The following is a 19116-nucleotide window of genomic DNA, read 5'->3' as shown; positions in this document are numbered from 1 at the left end:
TTGCAGGACCTCGTGCCCAAAGAGAAGGGTTGGCCTTAAGAGTTTTTGTAAGGATATAATCTCTAATCCTGTCCCTGGACTCTGAAGTCCTAATCCTGCCCTGCTCCACCTTTGGTGGGCTACTTTTCATTCAAGGACTAGTTTTCAGTACCTATGTCCATAAGGGCTACTGAAAATATCCCCTGCTGCCTGAACAGCAGTGTAAGGAAGCAAATTTCTTGAGGAGGGGGGTTAGATTACCGATTCCTTGTTTAGGGTGCTATTTCTGGAGTCAAAAGGTGCAGAATGAATCATCCCCAGAACAAGACTCACTCTCGTGCTGCCCTGCCTGCCCCCGGCCCCCCACCTCCTGCATGCAGGAACACGCAAACACACTTCACCAAGGGGGGCAAGGGCCAGAAAAGGACACATAATCCCCTGCAAGCACGACAACGCAACGCAAAGCAGGCCCCCAGCTGGCAGGGAACACAGCACAGCACCCCCAGGACACCGAGCCCAAACACACAATGGTCCTACCCGCTGCCCCCTCTTCCCTGGCAAACCTGGGGGGCCCATCCTCCCTGGGGCTCCAGGATCTCCCTTCGCGGAAGGGGAAGAAAAGAGACAGAGAATGTGTCTGTTACGTGGCTGTCGCAGGCTGTAACATAACCCAGCAGGCCTCAAACAAGAGGAGCCAGCTGTTCAGAAACCAAGCCGGCTGCTCAGCGATGGAGAGTGATGGGGTATTTTTGTACCGTGCCCACCAAGGGAACTCAAACCAGGTCACACCACACAGAGAGGGGAGCCCGTGCACGGGGCAGTTCACAAGGTGCACGACAGAAATGCTCCCCGCAGCAACAGGGGAAGATTTCTGGTGGACACCAAAGTGCTGGGAGGCAGAAGGGGACAAGGTGGAGAGGAGACATCTTTGCTAAGCAAAGTGTGCTGTGCATATTTCGTGGTGTAGGGGGAAGGGGAGGAAGGCAGCTGGAGGATATTCTCATCTCAGCACTCATGAGCAGGAGGCAGGGAATCTGTTTGCAGCATGGTCCCTCTCTCACTTAGCATCACTGTATGCTACCCCCATTTTGCTTACGCCAGCAGGTGCCATTAGGGCCTGGATTTGGGCACTGGGAAGTGCAGACCCGTTCTGCAGCTCCCTCAGCTGCTTTGGGAGGAGAAAAAATTACAAAAACCAACCAGAAGTGCAGGCTCAGAGCAAAGGCTTCCTGAGAGTACCTTTTCTCCTGGAGTCCCGGGCTCGCCCTGGTGAGGAAGAGACAGGAAAATAAAGTGAAAAAACAGGAGAGAGTACAAAACCTCCTTGAGCTATCAGAGTGGAGGAAAGAATATTCATCTGTGGAGGCCTTGTACTTGTAAATAAGGGCATGAGGATGCTTTAAATGCACATTAATTTTTGTGCCTGGAGCTTGTTTTATCTTCATTAGCCAGCTCCTAGGCTGCTGTAACAAACCAGCCAGCCTCAGACAAGAGGCTTTTAATGAAACTAAGGAACCAAGTTGCAGTATTTCCAAAGAAGGTTTACCAGACACAAGAGAGCATAAGACAAGACTCATCTGCTGGCATTGAGGAAATTTGGCTGCTCCTAGCACTGTACGCACAAGAGCTGAGCAAATTGAGGAAATTTGGCTGCTCCTAGCACTGTGTGCACAGGAGCTGAGCAAGGCTGTGGTTGCAGCTGGGGTTTGAGGAAAGCTATTTTGCTATGAGATTAATGTGGCACTGAGGGGGAAAACCCTCCCCACCAGCCCTGAAGATAACTTCTTTATTTCTGTTTTGTTTTGTTTTTTCCCCAGCAGTTAGAGGGAATCAGGACAACAGGTTGTCATCTCATCACGCATCTTGGACCCCCCGGAGCAACTTCTAGATCCCTAAATCTGCACCTGGCCCTTTGCTGTGATGCCATCCTGACACTGCTGGGGAGCATCACCAGTTCACCAGCCTCCTTGCCCAGCGAGGTGCGGAGGAGCAGGGGTGCTGCTGGAGATGGGTCTGGTTTCTCTGCCAAAAAGCAACAGCAGTTCTGATATGCCCCTTTAGTGGGAGCTCTCCGACTATTTTCCTGTGTCCTTTGCACTCCTGACTCCAGCCCTTGCTCTTAAACCTGCCCTCCTTAAACCATTGCAGTGTAGAGTAAAACTGACCTTCATCCCTGCGGTGGCCATCCCAGGAGCGCCCTGGCAAAGAGAGATAAAACAGAAAGGCCTTGTTTGAAATTAATCGGGGACAAACTTTTAAAAACAAAACAGTATCAGCCAGGTGGAACTACAAAGGCAAAATCCACATCTTTTCCTTTACACAGAAGTAATGCTGTAACACCACACAGCACGCATCCTCCTTCCCCGTGCAGGTCGTTCACCTATGGCAGTGGCTCTGCTTTCCAGAAAGCTCCTCCAAAGGCAGACATCATGAACACAACCCAGTCAAGACAAGCAAATTTCCACAAACCCCCTCCCGGTTTTAGTCCTGCAAGTGAAGCAAAGCCCAACAAGCAGAACAGTGTCCAATAACTGAGGAATGACAGACAGGCTGAGGACCAAACACTCAGTTTAATGCTCGATCCCAAGATACATCAGCTCAAGCATCCTGAGAAAGTCCAGCTCGTACCCTAGAGCCTTGGTGTTGCTATTTCCCCTCATTCTGTTTTTATCACAGAAGGCAAGCCCTGCAGTGAAATGTTTTCAGGAGAGCTCTGAAGCCAGCCACCTTAGGGGAAAAATAATTACTTCCGAGCACTGCGATTCAGACGTCATTCTGAAGTGCTGAGGAAGCCACCACCACCAGACCACAGAGCCCAGCCTGCCCCACAGTCTGAGACAGGTGCTTGGAAACCCAAGGAGGCAGCTGCTCCCACAGGGACAGTCACATTTCCCTCGACAGCACTGATCCAAAAAGCAGGTCTTCCCTATCAACCCTTCACTCCGGGGTGATCTCTGTACGCCCTGTGTTAGTATTAGTTAGGTCCTGGTGAAAAGGTCCAGTTACAAAAGCCAATATGAGGGATAACAAGGGTCTAAGGAGAGGGGAGGAGGTGAAGCAGTGTTAGAAGCTGGGAAATGAGAGGGGCTGGGATGGAGCGCATGAGGCAGAGAGGAGGACTGGAAGCCAAGTTCAAAGTGAAAAGAGCTTGGAAAAGTTCAAACAAGGAGGAGTGGGGAGCCAGAGAGCAGCAGGATCATACCTCTCAGCTTTCTGAAACAGAAATCGGGGACAAAGCTAAAAAACACAAGGACAGAAGATGGAGATCAGGGATTCTATGCAATAAATGGGGAAAAAAAAAAAGCATTCCAGATCGTCTCAGGGGTCAGTAGGTTTTAATGAATACGGACTAGAGTCATGAAAGGGATTACATGCAGCAAGTGGCTTGGGTTAGGCTTTCACAATGCATTTGGGATGCCTGTTCCTCACTCTTCAGCCTTTAAATAGCAGCAAATGCTGATGAAGTCATTTTCTAGTACTTATCCTAAAACTGCAAGGCACACACATGCAGGTTTGCTCACACGCTGGCCCTGATTCGTCGCTGCATTAGTCCAGGTTCACACTTGCCCAACCCTACTGATGGCAGTGGGCTGACACACACCACTGAAGGTCGCAGCCGTCACTTGGGATCCCCAATTTACAGAAAACGTCAATTCCCTAGAAACATCAGCAACTGGCTGCTCTCACGAGCGTGAAGCATTAAGATCCTGATGTTGCAAGACAGCATCAGATGGGGCATGCCATTTGCTTTGTCCAAAACAATTCCTCCCCCGCCACCTCCTTCGTAAATCAGGCCCTCCATTTTTGCAATTTAGAAGCAGGAAATATTCAGCTGAGGATAGTCGCTGACTGACAGACACACACACACAAATTCAGGTGATGCTTGCGCATCAGGGACAGTCGAGTGGTACGGGTGAGGGCAGGCAGACAAGCGTCACTCCACTGTTCACAAGGTGTACCTTAGTGCCATGTCTTCCTGGCAGCCCTGGCATGCCTCTCTCCCCCTGGAAGCAGAGCAAGAAACACAGAGAAAGAGAGCAAGAGACACGACGTGAGTCCTCCCGGGGCTCTATGAGGAGTGATTAGGGCACAGCTGATGAGAAAGCCTCCAGGGTGAGATGGGGCACAACCCGTTTCCCCACCTGACTCTCACCAAGCTGACTGACCTCGCCAGGACTGTTTCCCATCAGTGGCACTTCCCAAGCCTGTTGTGTACAGCAGGGCTGACCCTGCTGGAGGCTCCACCTCAAGTGCTGTGTCCAGTTTTGGGTCCCTTCCCACAAAAAAGACATTGAGGGGCTGGAGTGGGTCCAGAGAAGGGCAACAGAGATGGTGAAGGGTCTGGAGAACAAGTCTCCTGAGGAGAGGCTGAGGGAGCTGGGGGTGTTCAGCCTGGAGAAAAGAAGGCTGAGGAGAGACCTTCTCACTCTCTACAACTCCCTGAAAGGAGGGTGTAGTCAGAGGGGGGTCGGTCTCTTCTCCCAAGTCCCAGGTGATGGGACAAGAGGAAATGGCCTCAAATTGTGCCAGGGAAGGTTCAGATTGGATACCAGGAAAAATTTTTACACGGGAAGGGTTATGAAGCCTTGGAATGGGCAGCCCAGGGAAGTGGCTGAGGCATCATCCCTGGAGGTGTTCAAAAGACAGGTTGACATAGTGCTGGGGGACATGGTTTAGTGATGGTTTTTATCAGAGTGAGGTTGATGGTTGGACTAGATGATCTTAAAGGTCCCTTCCAACTTAGACAATTCAATGATTCTATGAACAAATGCTTCTGTACCCTGCTACCACATCACATGCCATGGTACTCTGCACATAGGGAGTCACTCAGTCTGCAGTGACTATAGGATGAACAAACTTATCTGGAGAAACAGAGAATCCAAGGGCTGTCTTGTATTGTTAGTCTGAACTTTATCCGGTGGTAAATGGAAAATAAACCATCTTTAGACAGTCTGCTTACTGTTATTATTGCTCTGAGCGTTTAGTCCCTGCTTGGAAGGACTGTTTAGAAGGGAAACACGTGTATGCTTTTTTTAAAAGCACTTTTTGTAATTTGACATCCTGTGAACTGTATTTTGTAAAATAGTGTCTAGTACTGTAATATGCAAGGCCTAAGCACATCATACACTACTTAAGTATCCTGCATAGGGTATCTTCGTCCATAAGAAAAATAAACTAATAATTATGAATGCTTTGTATTGGAGAAATGGGGACCGCTCTCAGTCCCTCTTTCCTGGCTGTGGTCCCTGATTTTATTCTTAAATGAGACCAAGAAGACAAGGCCAATGCTTTCTGCTGGGAGGCACCCACACTGCTTGCAGATGCTGCCCCCGCAGAGCAGCCCTGCACGTGAAAGTAATTCCCCATCCCTGAGACTTTCCTGGAAGAAACTGCCTGCCTAAAGAGCTGCTTTGTTTTTTGAGCCCTGCAAAAGCAAAGCCACCTCGGTGAGAGTGAGTAAGGTCCTTACAGGGTGCATGTTACAGAGCATCCACAGCACCCTGCGTTTTCTGATGCTCGTGGCACAGTCCCCACCAGATCACACAGGCACTATAGGGAATTTGAGAGCGAGAGCAAAAATCACTGTGCTCCACCATTAAAGAGCAGAAAGAAGCCCCAGAGCCAATGCCAGAGAATTAAGCAGGAAAAGCAACTCTCCCTAAACCCTTTAAAAGCTTACACACTTGAAAGCTATTGTAATACATTAAGTACCCACCGGGGCTGATGGCTTCAGGATCCCCCAGAGCCCTTTGGGGGGGAGAAGGGCTGCGCAGGGTGCCACAGCCAGGCAGCAGCAACCCACCAAAACTAGCACTGGAGTATGGAGCAGTCAAGCCAGAAGCTGGGAAACGTCACCAAAGGCAGATAGGAAAGGCAAAACACCCAGCACAGCTCCCCAGCAGGCTCCAGGATGGTGGTCAGCAGCGTGTCCCAGCTCTCCTGAGCTGATTCAGGAAACCCCTCCACGCTTCCCAGCCTCTCCAGAAGAGTCGGGCTACACTTCTCCCCTCCAGCACAGACAAAACCCTCACACTCTCTACCCCTATACCTGCTGTGAGCAACTTTATGCCCACCTGATGCCAATCATGACAGAGCACACCCTGTGCTGATCAGCTCATTGGCAGTACTGGTTACAGACTGCCAATTAAAAAAAGAGACTCTTTTTTTTTTGCTTCTTGCTGCAATAGGCAGATTATGAGGGGGTTACTGAGCAAGGCTGTGGGCAGTTTCTTTATTGCTCTTTCCTCGGAGCAGGACAAAAAGCCTCATCCTAGGGACCTTTCAATAAAAATAAAGAAAATGTCAGTAAAACCGACCATGATGGCTAGGCTGGGGGACAGTGAGTCAAATGCTTATTGAAATAACCCAGGTGATCACACTTACTGGTTGTCAAATGACCTTCATGGGACACAGATGTAGGTCTCAACATGACCAAAGTAAAAATGGTGGCCACAGAAGAAGACAGCTAAGAGAGAATCTATGTTGTGCTGCATCTGTCACTGGGTGAGGAGAGATTATTGAGAGAACAAGGGGTCTGTGTGAAACCAGCAAGCCTTTTCAGGCCTGGAATGTTCTTCACCGCCAGCAAAAGCAGTGATATGCCATACAAAACTGGTCACTACAGCTAAACTTTGAATTATAGCGTTTGTCCTGGGCTCCTCAAATCAGAGAGAAAGTAAAATCCAGCCCAGGTAACTGGATCCAGAGGTGGAAGCATCAAAAGCCTTCCAGAGTCTCACACGATCCTCCTAGGTGGGAGGAGGATGGGAAGAAGCACTTTCCAAAGACAGCAGATGCGTGCGCTGTGCGGATGTTCAGGAGCTGCTACTGGGTGATGTCTGGCTGCTGATTTAACGGTACCTCTACACTTCCTTTTCAATTCCTCTGAGCAAAGAAGAAAGGAAGTCGAGCGAAAAGTGATCCTGACAGTAACAAATGGGAGTCTGTGTGCGAAAGAAGCGGCTCCTACGGCAGTGGAGAGGTGCCCCTTCGGAGCTGCCATCCAGTACCACAAAAAGTGTGGCAGGCTTCATCTCCACTCTTTATGAAGTGGGAGACTTGTGAAGAGTTGGAGACTTCCCCTTCGCTAAAAGCCTTCCAGAGTCTCACACGATCCTCCTAGGTGGGAGGAGGATGGGAAGAAGCACTTTCCAAAGACAGCAGATGCGTGCGCTGTGCGGATGTTCAGGAGCTGCTACTGGGTGATGTCTGGCTGCTGATTTAACGGTACCTCTACACTTCCTTTTCAATTCCTCTGAGCAAAGAAGAAAGGAAGTCGAGCGAAAAGTGATCCTGACAGTAACAAATGGGAGTCTGTGTGCGAAAGAAGCGGCTCCTACGGCAGTGGAGAGGTGCCCCTTCGGAGCTGCCATCCAGTACCACAAAAAGTGTGGCAGGCTTCATCTCCACTCTTTATGAAGTGGGAGACTTGTGAAGAGTTGGAGACTTCCCCTTCGCTGGAGCCCAAAGGAAGGGCTGATCAGCCCTTGTACATGGGTGCAAGCAGAGCAGGTGCCTGCTGGCAGTGAAATGCAGGAGTGTAAGCCGGGGTGGAACACAGCTTCTCCTTCCAGCCCTTTCTCCCTCTCAGGCCACGCTCCAACCTCGGTTCTCCAGTGCAAGGAGAGCACCTGGCTGTTGAGACAGCAGCAAAAAAACCTCCCAGCCCCCAAAACACATTAGTTCTGGGTGCAATTCTGCTGCCATTTACGCTGGCACAAAGCGGAAGCAATTCCTTTGTGCTTGATGGAATTACAGTGGTGTGAAGATGGACACAGGGGAACCTTTACACGCATTTCTGAGCAGTATTTCTGAGAAGGTATTGTTTTCTTGTGGGAGGACAATTGCTGCTGTTCTATTCAACTATTAACCCAGAGCCTGCATTCCCAAAGAACGTTTCTTTAAACTCCATATAACACATCCATATTAAGTTCCGAGGGGGCCTTTTCTCCCTTCAAATAGTAATCCAGCCAGATGGAAAAAATATAGAAAGTGTATATGCTGCACGATAAATGAGATGCATGCCACATACTAAATACTTGAAATTTATGTGTCACTGTTAATGCTTTTCAAAATATTACAGGACCAGTCTTTTCTCATGATGTTTAAGATGTATGGCATGACACAGTATGCTCTGACTGTCATGAACACTTGCCAATGTTGTAATGTTTTAAGCACAGTCTACATTGAGTAATATACTTTAAATATATGGGTACAGTAAATTTCAGTCAAATAGATAACATCTGGGCACAGACCATATGAGCCTGTAAAAAGTGTCCAGAAACAGACAGAAAAGCCTGGTGCCAAACCTCAGCCTGAGCTGCAGAGTTTGAGTGGATTTGATGCGTCAGCTAACCAGATTTTATGAGGAAACCCCAGCCCAGCCCATCAAATGGGGAGATGTAACAAATCATTAGCAAGCTTCATAGTCAGAGAAATGCCTTTGGTAAGAATCGAATTCCACCAAATGGATAAAGGCTGCTTTTATTGCCTGAGCTTGGAGTGTCTGCCTGTGGTTAATCAGAGCACAGATGTGTACTCCATTAAATACCCCACAGAGCTGCCTCAGACCCAACTTCCTCTTACAACCCATCAGCCCAAGGAGCAGTATCTCCCAGATGATCTACCGCGGCAGAAAACCGTATTTCTCATGCCTACCTTTATGCCAGCGTCCCCTTTTTCACCCTGCCCAGCAAAGGAGAGAGAGAGAGAGAGAGAAGAAACAGAGAGAGGGGCAGTGAACATAAAGAGAAATCGAGCAAGCAGCACAATCCTAACAGCGAGGGCCAGAGGGAAAGTAGAGAACGTGCAATAAATGCAACCCCAGGCCTCCAGAGAGAAGTGGCTCCTGATAACATGGTACCAGCCAGAACACTGGCCACAGCCCACCCTTCCCTGGGAACATGTGCCAGCTCACGTGGCTGGAGTGGGTACTGGAGGTCACCCCTACTAATGCTTTCCTGAGCATTTTGGGTGTAGGCAAACCATCATACCATTTCAGGGACCAGAGTGCCCTCATTCTCCCAGCCTTCATGCAAAAGCTTCTAAAGGCTGGGTCGGTTTTATTCTTTAAGGGGAGCTTGTCCAGGGCTGAACCTGGCCCTGCTTCAGGACAGCAGGGAATCGTGCCAGCCAAAAATTGCCCAGGTCCTTTACATGGGAGCGAGTTTTTCTGTTTAGGTGGCTCATAGCAGGCTCTAAAGAGCTGCCTCCAGTCCCTGACATTCCATATTCCTTTAGCCTGTCTCTAGGCTTGTGTGTGTCACTTATCTGCCCTAGGGAGATGGCCCCCCTGACTCTGAGTTTAAGGGTTACCTTGGGGCCAGTAGCTCCAGGGAGGCCATGCGCACCGGGCAGGCCTGACTCGCCCACCTCACCCTGAGGAAGAGAAGAGAGAAACTGGAGGAAGAAGCAAACGTAGTGAGCAGCAAGAAAAGGAGCTTGTGGGTTGCCTGAAAGGTCACGTTGCCTGAAAGGTCAGCAAAGATGTGAGAGTGATGTCCCACACGGAGGTGCCCACCACACACCAACCTACCACCTGGGTCTCTCTGGGACAGGAGCAGCATTCTGCATCAAGAAAGATATTGGGGGTGGAAAACTTATGGATTGAAGGGAGCAGTCCCACAACTGTGTCAGAGCTAACATCCTTGTTCAAGGATGCTCTTTGCCCTCTTTTCCCTTTCCCCTGACCCCCTCACCAGGCAGGATTTTCTCCCCTACTTTCATCCCTTCCTTCCACCTTTCCCAGAGAAAGGTCACAACCCCAGGCTCATTCCTCTGAGACTTGAGTGCAGGCTCTTTGCTTGGTAAGTAAATTAGCCAGACAAGTTGTTTCATGTAAGAGGAGCTCGTAGGAGAGGCCCTCGCTGCGAGGTCATTGCAGGGACCCCCTCACTGCTCCTGTGTGCTGGGAGCCCCCCGCCCAGCGCACACAGAACAGGATGGGCTCTTAATGGAAAAACCAAGGGTTCACTGGAAGAAGGGGCAATAAATTGTGTCTGTCTGCAGGAGTGGGCTGTGGTCCGCGGGGGCTATAATTTCCACTTCCTGACACAACAAAAACTTCTCAGTTTGTACAGAACTAATTAAAAAGCTCTCAGGTCTTGCCATTTTGCTCACAGAGCACCCGTAAAGCAACATGGAGATAACACGGGACGCAGGACTCCTGCCTGCTGGGAACATTCACCTTCCCCTTCTCCAGCTGACATCTCTTTAGCAGCATCTCTTCATTCCCTCTTTCCCCTTTGATCTAACTTCATGTCTTCCCCTGCCTCTCTTTCTGTCTCTTCATTACATCCTCTGGGCTTGATGACCCTTGCTGTTAATTAGCTGTTGCTGAAGACATTCGGGCATTGCCAGCTTCTGCCTTTTAAACTGGAGCAGGATCAACTCTTTCCTGCTTTATTCCAGACAGCAATAGACGTAGCCAGGGATTTGGCCCTTTCCAGCCTCCTTTTTGGGTCTGGATGCACAAGAGGTATATTTCAGCCTGGAAGTGGGTGCAGAGAGGCACCCAGATGGGGAGATGTCTGTGCCCTAGCTACTGGAGAATTAAAGATATCTCTGGGTCCAGCCTCTCCTTACGTGGGTGATGGCACAGGATCTGTGGGACTACTGCAGCCCTGCGTCCAGAGCTCAGGAGAGGACTCCAGAGCATGTCATGATCCCACAAGGCACCTACATCTTAATTCATTTAACAACATTGGAGCTCCCATTCTTACCTTTCTGCCAGGGTATCCCTGAATCCCAGGGTCTCCCTGCAAAAGACAAAAAGACAAAAGAAAGTGAGGCTTGGCCTGAGAAGGACAAATCCCTGCTCTTTTCCCTGGGGAGATGCCGGGATGAAAGGGCACTCCATGGGGAAAATTCACCTTTTGCTCAGCGTGACTCCACTGAGTCCCTGACCCTTTAGACCCTTGGGTCACTGTTACCTGCACCGGACTAAGCCCTCGCAGGAAAGGTGCAATAAGCACTGGCAGCTGGATAACTCATGCCAGCTCCGTGTCCCAGCCCCGCGGTTCCTGTCTCCTCACCCTGGCTTAATCTCTCAAATAAAAACAAAGGGGTGGGTGGTTGGAGCTGAAAAACAACAACAACCCCCCCCAACTCGCATTTTGGCAAGTGAATAAATGGGAAACTGTGGTGGAGTTAACAATAGCGTTGCAAAATCAGTTCCTGAAGCATTGGTAAAATGCTTTGAGAGTAGAAGCAGCCAATAAAGCTGTGTGTGGCAAAGAATTTTGCAAGAGGGGCTGATGAGGCGTGCCTTGCTCAGTCAAGATGCAACTCAGACGTGTAGCCTGGACAAAACCCATGAGTCAGCACACGGACCAGGCCCCAGGGGCAATACTGAGCTGGGTTAGAAATCTTTTTCAGCTATTTGATGTAACCTCATTTCCCCCTCCTCCACCCGTTAAAATGTACACGTCTCTCATTGCCAGGAGTGTCACCTCTCTGTTTACCACCTTGCTTCCTCTAAGCGAGGCCAGATATCTCACCTTTGGTCCAGGAGGCCCAGGTAAGCCCTGTAGATAAAATCAAAACAGACATTGGGTTTGGCAAATGTAGACAACATCACATGGACTGCAGGGTGATGGGAGCTGCTGACTGCTTTGGTTTGAAATGCTGCTTTTTACGCACTGGTAAGCTCAAACATTTATCTATTCTTTATGTAGATGACTACTATCTTAACCCACACTCCCAAATAAATTCATGGCCATAGCCCTCCATTCCCCCAGGCCTGGTCTCACTGAATCTGAAGACCATAAAGCTGCTTTGCCTTATGCACTGTTCTCCAGAATCGTTTCTGTGTCTCTGGCTTTGCTTGGGAAACTTGTTCCCAGCCCGCTGTGCAGCTGTGGAGTAAATCAGGCATTTGCAGCTTCCTCTGACAAGCTAAATAGAGAGAATATATTAACAAACAAACCACTTGGGTTTTTAAATGAGAAATAAACAAACAATTTACCTGATATGAACCATGAAGTATACCGGATATGTGCGTATGTAAATATAAATAAACAAAATATCCATACAAGAGCTGCCTTCCTGGTGTGAGCAGACGGAAGGAGAAAACTACTCTAGATATGCTCTAATGCCTATAGCCCCATAATATTGCCTGCTTGGAGCAATTCAAATGTTTAGTCATCACATCTCTGGCTCCTCAGAGCTCAAAGAGAGATGAGAATGCTTACAGGACACCAGACCCCTACACCATGTGTGGAGAGGCGCTTTTGCCTCAGGGGACAAGGCTTGTTTGCCCTGCTAGAAAGCTTTGAAAACTCTTAGAGATGGAAAGTCCTTTGATGCTGCAGTTGCTGCAGGGCCAGCGTGCCATCTCCCTCCCCACAGCTCCCAGGAGCAGAGCTGGTGTCTGGTACCCACCTTTCCATCTCTGCCAGGCTTCCCAGGTTCTCCCACTCTGCCCTGTTGCAAGAGAGAGGTACATCAGCAGGATTTTCTGCCCTGTCCCCTGCCATTTAGCAATGGTACTATTTGAAATGGTGCTTGTACTTTCACCCTCCTTTTCTGCTTGCTACCAGACTGAGAACAGGTCGGGGATAGGACTTCAAAGGGGTCACAGGGATTCTTATCGGATAGGTTTCTCCTGCGAGCAGGACAATTACATCCTGTGTGTTTCTTCCACCCTGCAGCCCTCTGGGGAGGCTGAGGAGGAGGAAATGTGCCTGGTGTCACCCGCTCACACGTGTGTGCCCAGAGAGCAATGGTGCAGGGCGCACACCTTTGCCTTCTCACCTGCCCCCCCCTCCACCTTCCTGGGAACAAACTCCTCCCCACACATCCACGTCCCCTGCAAATCTCCTGCCCATGCCCATCTTGGCTTCTAAAGAGACAAAAGGGCCAGGGGAAAGTGTCTGCACCCTAGAGGAAAAGGAAGCAGAAGGCTTTTTTGTGACTGGACTTACAGGTGGCCCAACTGGCCCGGGCTGTCCTGGGGTTCCTTCGGGTCCAGCCGGTCCAGCGGGCCCTGGGGGGCCAGGGGGCCCCGGGGGACCTTGGATTCCTGCTTGTCCTTGTTCACCCTGAGGTTCATTAAAAGAAGGGGTTAAGAGCAGACAGAGCAAACCCTTCACACCCCAAGGGCCCAAGGCAGATCAGCCTGGCTGAAGCAGAAGAGGTAGAAGCAAGTCCCAGGTTAGTGCCAGGAGAGGTTTCCAAGAGTGAGGCAGAGCCCCGCTGAGGACAGCCAGGCTGCCTGGGTGGCAGGAGCCAGCACCCTACAGTTTGCAAAGACATCTGAGGCCACCTTGTCCCAGCTCTCTTTAGAAAGGATCTACAGATAACTGAGCAGTCCAAAGAGATCTTTTTCTTCACCAGTCAGTCAAGTACAATTTACGTGTCAAGGCCGAACATCTCTTGAGCTTCTCAGGAGGCTTTCCAAAGCACTTGACAGTCATATGTGAAGCAAAGCCTCCCATGACTACACTGGCACTTCCAGGCAGAGCCACAGTGTCTTACCTCAGCCTAGTTTTTTCCCCTGTGCTATATTTGTTGGACAACACTCCCTCTGTTTTGCCAAGGACCAAAAGTAGAAACGCCACAAAACCAAAAGAAAATAACACGATCATCATGGCATTTCTGAAGCCCGCCCAAAACAGGCCTATGTACGCCAGGCAGAGCCTGTTTTTGTAAGATTTAACAAGCCAGTGCGTGCGGAGCCACCTGCCATTTTAAGCTCTCTGAAACGAAGCCGTTTGAGCCGGTTCCTCCCCAGGCCCCTCAGTAGCCATTCAGTGGCTGTGGCTCATGCCTCAGCAATGTCATCTGGCCCAAAGGACCTGGACACGGGACCGAGAGGCGCTGAGGAGACAGTGGGTTGGAAGCGCCACGTTTGAATACCAGACTGCTGATCTGTAATGGATGAATCCAGAGAACCCCCTAAGGCACCGTGGCACCCACGCTAAGCTGTTAGTCTCACGGGCTCTCCTCCTAGTCCCTCTCCCTCGATAAAATATCACGACACCCTACTGCCAGCGACCCAATTTAAATTTGAAAAACTCTTCTTGGTGGATCCGCAGGAAACAAGTAATCAAACATGGTCATTTCTCAGTTATAAATCAGTGGGTGTGCAGTTGGGTCTCTGCCGTATTTATCCTCCCTACAGCCCCATACACTGCTGCTTGGTAAAACTAAGTCTGTTGTCACACACTTGTGTGTGCAGGAGAACGCACAAAATCTGTCCCCTGCCTGGTTCCTACCAAGCGTGCTGTTTATCCTGGCTGTCTTTAGTAAAACACGCAGATACAGGGATGTTTGCTTTATTTAGAATGATAGATGAAAGTAATAAGCTGAAAATTTCATCCCTTCTGCCATGAGCTCTATTTAAAAGAAAATTTCCAACGCGCGGGCCAGGCTCACGGGAAGCTCAGTCATGTGTGGAGCAACAGCCCTTGTCCTCAAAATTGCTGCCTCCTCGCTGCCCAACCCGCAGCCCACGCTGGGAACCCTGCTGGGCCAGGCAGGGAAGGTGTCCTCTCTTTTCCCCATTTTGTAAGTGGATCCCAACTCACCCTGTGCCCCGTGCAAGGGGACACAGGATCCTTCCTGAGCTTTCCTCTCCTCCACACTCAGTGCTACTCAACCATCCTGTAAATGGTCTCCTAGCTTTCAAATCTGGGAGGGAATTTAGATCCAATAAAGAAAAAAGGTTTGGAGAAGCTTCCAAATATAGGTTATGGGTATATAGGTTGGGGATGGACCTGCTGGAAAGCACTGCTGAGGAGAAGCATCTGGGGGTCCTGGTGGAGAGTAAACTCTCCATGAGCCAGCAATGTGGTCTTGTTGCCAAGAGGGCCAGTGAGAACCTGGGCTGTGTAGGGAAGAGTGTGGCCAGGAGGTGGAGGGAGGTCATTCTCCCCCTTTGCTCTGCACTGGGGAGGCCACAACTGGAATCCTGCATCCAGTTCTGGGCTCCCCAGTTCAAGACAGACAGGGAACTGCTGGAGAGAGTCCAGTGTGGAGCAACAAAGATGATTACACAGATGATCTCTAGAAGGTCCCTTCCAACTCCAACAATTCCATGATTCCATGAACTCTGGAGTATACATCTAGATTTCCTCTTGCCCTCACCTCTCAGCCCAGGTTCAGAGACTTCCCAGCCATGGGTGCACAAAAGGGTGTGTGCATCTTACAGTGTCCTTACCATGAGCACAGCACAGGAAGGCAAAGGGGGCTTTGCCTATCTCCCTTTGGCTCTCCCTCCTCTCTGTCAGCCCAGTCCATGCTCCAGATTTGGGGCACTAAAACGCAGCACAGTGCTAGGGATGGGTGCTGGCACCCTGGCAGGGGACGGGGAGATGGGGAGAACAACAGCCCAGCATGGGGAGAGGCTGGAAGGAGCTCACCCAAACCCCTGTTCACATTGCCTTGGCTTTGCTGCCTTGGACAGAGCGTGCTTTGTCTACGCAAGTGCCTGTCCATGCAGATCCCTAAACATGCTAAACATTATTACCACATCATTATAGTCTTATTAGCGCATTCAGCACAAAAAGACCCCCACAGATCTATCTGGATGGTAAGAGGATACAGTAAGCTGGAGATCAGGTGTCATTTTCATCAGATGTCATTCTATATTTTTAGCCGTTGACTGGAGCTATTTTTCAGTGCTTTTAAACATTAGTTGGCCACCCTGATTGTGCCCCAGCAACACAATTCTTGTTCAACCTCCTGACACAGGTTCATCCCATGTCTCTGCTAAGCCCGAGCCCGAGCTCTTGCTGATGTGCTCAGAGGCAGCAGCAAGATTTTCCTCTCTCGGGCGCTGGCGCTAACATCTATTTTGCAGCCTCACATTTTTTCTTAGTATTCATACGTGGGGCTCCTGGAATTGCTTGGTGCTGGCAGATGTGTAGGAGTGGATTACACTTTGTTGCACTTAAGGAATGAATATGGCAAAGGCAAAAGAGATCACGGCAAAATTCTCCGGTGAAGTTAGCCTCTGGGGACAGAGGGAATTTGCAGCCCTGGCTGATGACAGGACGCGGGGCAGCTATTCAAGTTTCCCACTTCATCCTGGATACAAACTTCAGCTTTCAAAGCCTTCCCAAGAGGTCAGTCCTTGGCCTGGCTCTCCAGCTTGTCACTTTGAAGGGCAACCAGCGCAAGCCGTGGGGCTTTGCCTGGTGCGAACGCTGAATGGATAGAAACCAAAATGAGACCAGGGGCTCAAGAGATAAGGTCAGGACGTTGCCAGCACCGGGCAAGGACCTGGCACCTCGTGGCAAGGGCCTGTACTGCAGACTGCTGTTCCCTGCTGGCATCTGACTGCCTAGGCAGGCAGCGGGGTGACAAAACCCAGCCACTTCAATAGAGGGTGCCCAGCTCACTTCAGCGGGGTAATCACAGCGGTTTGTCCACATGGCAAAGTTAATCTCAATGGATGGAACGAGGGAGCTTGAAGTGGGGCTCATTAAAAGCCACATGAACTCTGACTACGGACACTCTTATTCACTATTCATACATCCATAATTCTTTTTATGAATTCATTCCCAAAATAAACTAAACTAAACATGAATTATGGCCCTGGAAACCAAAATAAATGTGTTTACACAAAGATTTAATGCAATTTAATGAAACCATTATAAGAGCTTATTTAAACACATTTTCCCAAGTGTCTCAGACTAGACTAGCCCTTAGAAGAAGCATTTGCCTATTCATTCATCTCAGTTAAATTTCACAGACATTAGCTGCATTTCAGCAAGAGGTTTCTAATCTCTTCTGGAGATTTAATATGCAGGCACTGACTCCTGAAGGTAGGAGACTGTTTGTCGACAGTCCTGAGAACAGTTTCATGGCCCATTTCTTTTACTTTAAAAAACTGGCTTCGCTGCATTTCTTTTTTGCCATATTATTACAACAAAGATTTCCTGCGCTTCAAAGAGAGTCCCTCAGCTCTGCCTAAACTTCTTGGAAACCCCTCTGTAGGGGAAGAAAGACAGGTAGCAAGCTGGTTAATGGCAAGCTTCGGGGTAGGCTTAGAAACAGGCAATGAGGAGGAGAAGTCTACCTGGAAAGTGCGCCTCTTTATGACCGGAGGTGGAGCCAGCCGCACTGAATTGAGGAGAGGCAACAGCTGAAGAAGATCAAACCAGAAGGTCGTGGGGCAAAGGAGGCCGGTTAGGGCACCGAGAGTCAGAGAGCAGCCAGGGGAGAGAACAGAGAAAGAGGGGAACAGAGAGATTGCCGTGAAAATAAACCACCGCGTGAGCGCCGCGCAGGGAGGGCGCGTGGCACAGGTACCTGCAGACAGACCTCCCAGCTCCTCCACACCAGGCGTTGCTCACAAGGGGGACTTGCCACATGCCAGCCCTGGCAGGGGCAGGGTGGCCACTTGCCAACCCAACGCTCCCACTGCACAGAGCTTTTACCACTTTCTCTGCTCAGAAATAAAACTTACCTGGGCTGGGGCGGGGTAGGGGGAAGTTGACTCAGCTCCACTGCTCTCCTCAGGCAGTATTAATTGCAAGACATCCTCCTCATTGGCTCTGCTAAGCTCTCCGGTGACAGGACTGTTAATTTCTCATCACCAGGTTTGAGGTAACTATCAAAACGTCAATTTTCTCCAAGTTTTCCAAGTGCACTTTCCTATTTCTTTCCATCTTCCCTTACAAGAGACACAGTGTATCTCCAAGCCTCACCCTTCCTTGGGGGTGTGGAAGGGAGTGGAGAGGTGCTCACCAGGGCCAAGAGCAGGCATCACCGCCAGCAAACATGTCTTGGTGATATTCCATCACACAACCAACATGGCCAAGGGAGAAGACTAGACTTTGGTGCCCCTGAGCCCCGAGCAGGGTGTTGACTTGGGAGCCTGTGCTTTGCTTTTCCTTGTTTAACAGTAACATCAGCCTCTGACTGCTTATAGCCAGGAATGCTGGCCTAGGGCACAAAGCTGACCCGGACACATAGAAATCAAATGCACTAAAGCTCAGGAGCATTTGTTCATCCTTCTGCTGTATCCAGTTTCCACTTGCACGCATGCTGCTGTCAGCCTGGCACCCACCGTGCCGGCTCCAGGCCCAGGAATGCTTTTCTGGCCTGATCCACTTTCCTGTTCCTATCAGTTTTCCATTGAAGCTGCTCTCGATTTATAGGGAGAGGAGAGAAAGAGGCTTTCTGTGCTCGGGCACAAAAACGTGCCCCTGTGTGCAACGCTGCCCCGTGTGAGCTCTGCACTCGGATCTGAGAGGTGTGCCCGTAGGTCTCCCACCCCTGCTGTGGGTACGTGTCCAAGCAGTGCACCTTAATCCCTTTAAACGTTGTTGTTCTTTGTGTTTGCAGTGAAAGCAAAGGATCCAGTTCTGTTGCAAAGTGAAGTGGCAACCCAATATTGCAGCATCGCCACCCTGGGATCGGGCGGCTGCCTTCGGATGCACTGAGCCAGCCAGCCACAAGCACCCACAACAAAAGCACTGCTGCTGGAAAAACAGCAGGGCTGATCTGATCTGATCTGAAGGAAATCCTTCTCCTTCTAAAAGACAGTGCAGGAGAGGCCCCATAGCTCAGGAGAGCATTCAGGACTACACTGATCTTCTCAAGGGGGATGTAAATCCCCACACCCCTGTGCTAGATGTGCCTCGAGTCTCTGTATGAGTGACCCAGAACCAGCTGAGCCTGGCTCCTACGAATGCTGAAGTGTATCTGAAATACTCCACAGCTTCCAGGAAAGCAGAGGAAGGATGCTGGAAAGGATAAGGAGGGAAATGGAGGGCAGCAGTCCTGAACACAGAGGTGAGACAAGACCCGGCAACAGATTCAGATGCAAGTGGGAGAGTTCAGAGAAGAGCCTGAGAACAGAGAGAACCTGAAGCCTCTTCCACCCAGCTCCTGCCCTGCCCTCTCTGTGTCCCCACAGCAAGTTTATCTCAGAAGGCAGCGTGCAATATTGGATCCGCATCCTCGTGCCTTTGCATCAGAACTGGGTCCCGTCAGACCCTTCCCCACAAACCTTTAGCGTAAGGATCTGGTTAGAGCGCAGGGCTGCGAGGGTGGTACTTAGGTACTCCTGGGGGACAGTGAAGACACATGACACAAACGGGGTCAGTTAGACACACAGCATTTCTGAGAGCAGACAAAGCACGGCTGGTCACCCCCTTCCCTGAGCTGAGTGCCCTTCCCCAGGGC

At 50.1% G+C, this 19116-nt stretch overlaps 1 protein-coding gene across 1 annotated transcript in view; it reads right to left on the bottom strand.

The window, feature by feature from the left end:
* COL13A1 (collagen, type XIII, alpha 1) overlaps positions 1-19116 on the bottom strand; it is a 110149-nt gene that overhangs the window by 41863 nt on the left and 49170 nt on the right. Inside the window, exons 15-24 of the mRNA XM_014940506.1 lie at positions 12903-13019; positions 12361-12402; positions 11478-11504; positions 10701-10736; positions 9295-9357; positions 8638-8664; positions 3939-3983; positions 2145-2177; positions 1219-1245; positions 517-579 (exon numbers count right to left, since the gene is read on the bottom strand). Coding sequence (XP_014795992.1) covers positions 517-579; positions 1219-1245; positions 2145-2177; positions 3939-3983; positions 8638-8664; positions 9295-9357; positions 10701-10736; positions 11478-11504; positions 12361-12402; positions 12903-13019 — 480 coding nt within the window. The remainder of the gene's footprint in view (positions 1-516; positions 580-1218; positions 1246-2144; positions 2178-3938; positions 3984-8637; positions 8665-9294; positions 9358-10700; positions 10737-11477; positions 11505-12360; positions 12403-12902; positions 13020-19116) is intronic.

The sequence above is a fragment of the Calidris pugnax genome, unplaced genomic scaffold (assembly GCF_001431845.1).
Source record: "Calidris pugnax isolate Ruff unplaced genomic scaffold, ASM143184v1 scaffold39, whole genome shotgun sequence".
Classification (NCBI taxonomy): Eukaryota; Metazoa; Chordata; class Aves; order Charadriiformes; family Scolopacidae; genus Calidris; species Calidris pugnax.
This window is presented reverse-complemented; position numbering and strand designations above follow the sequence as displayed.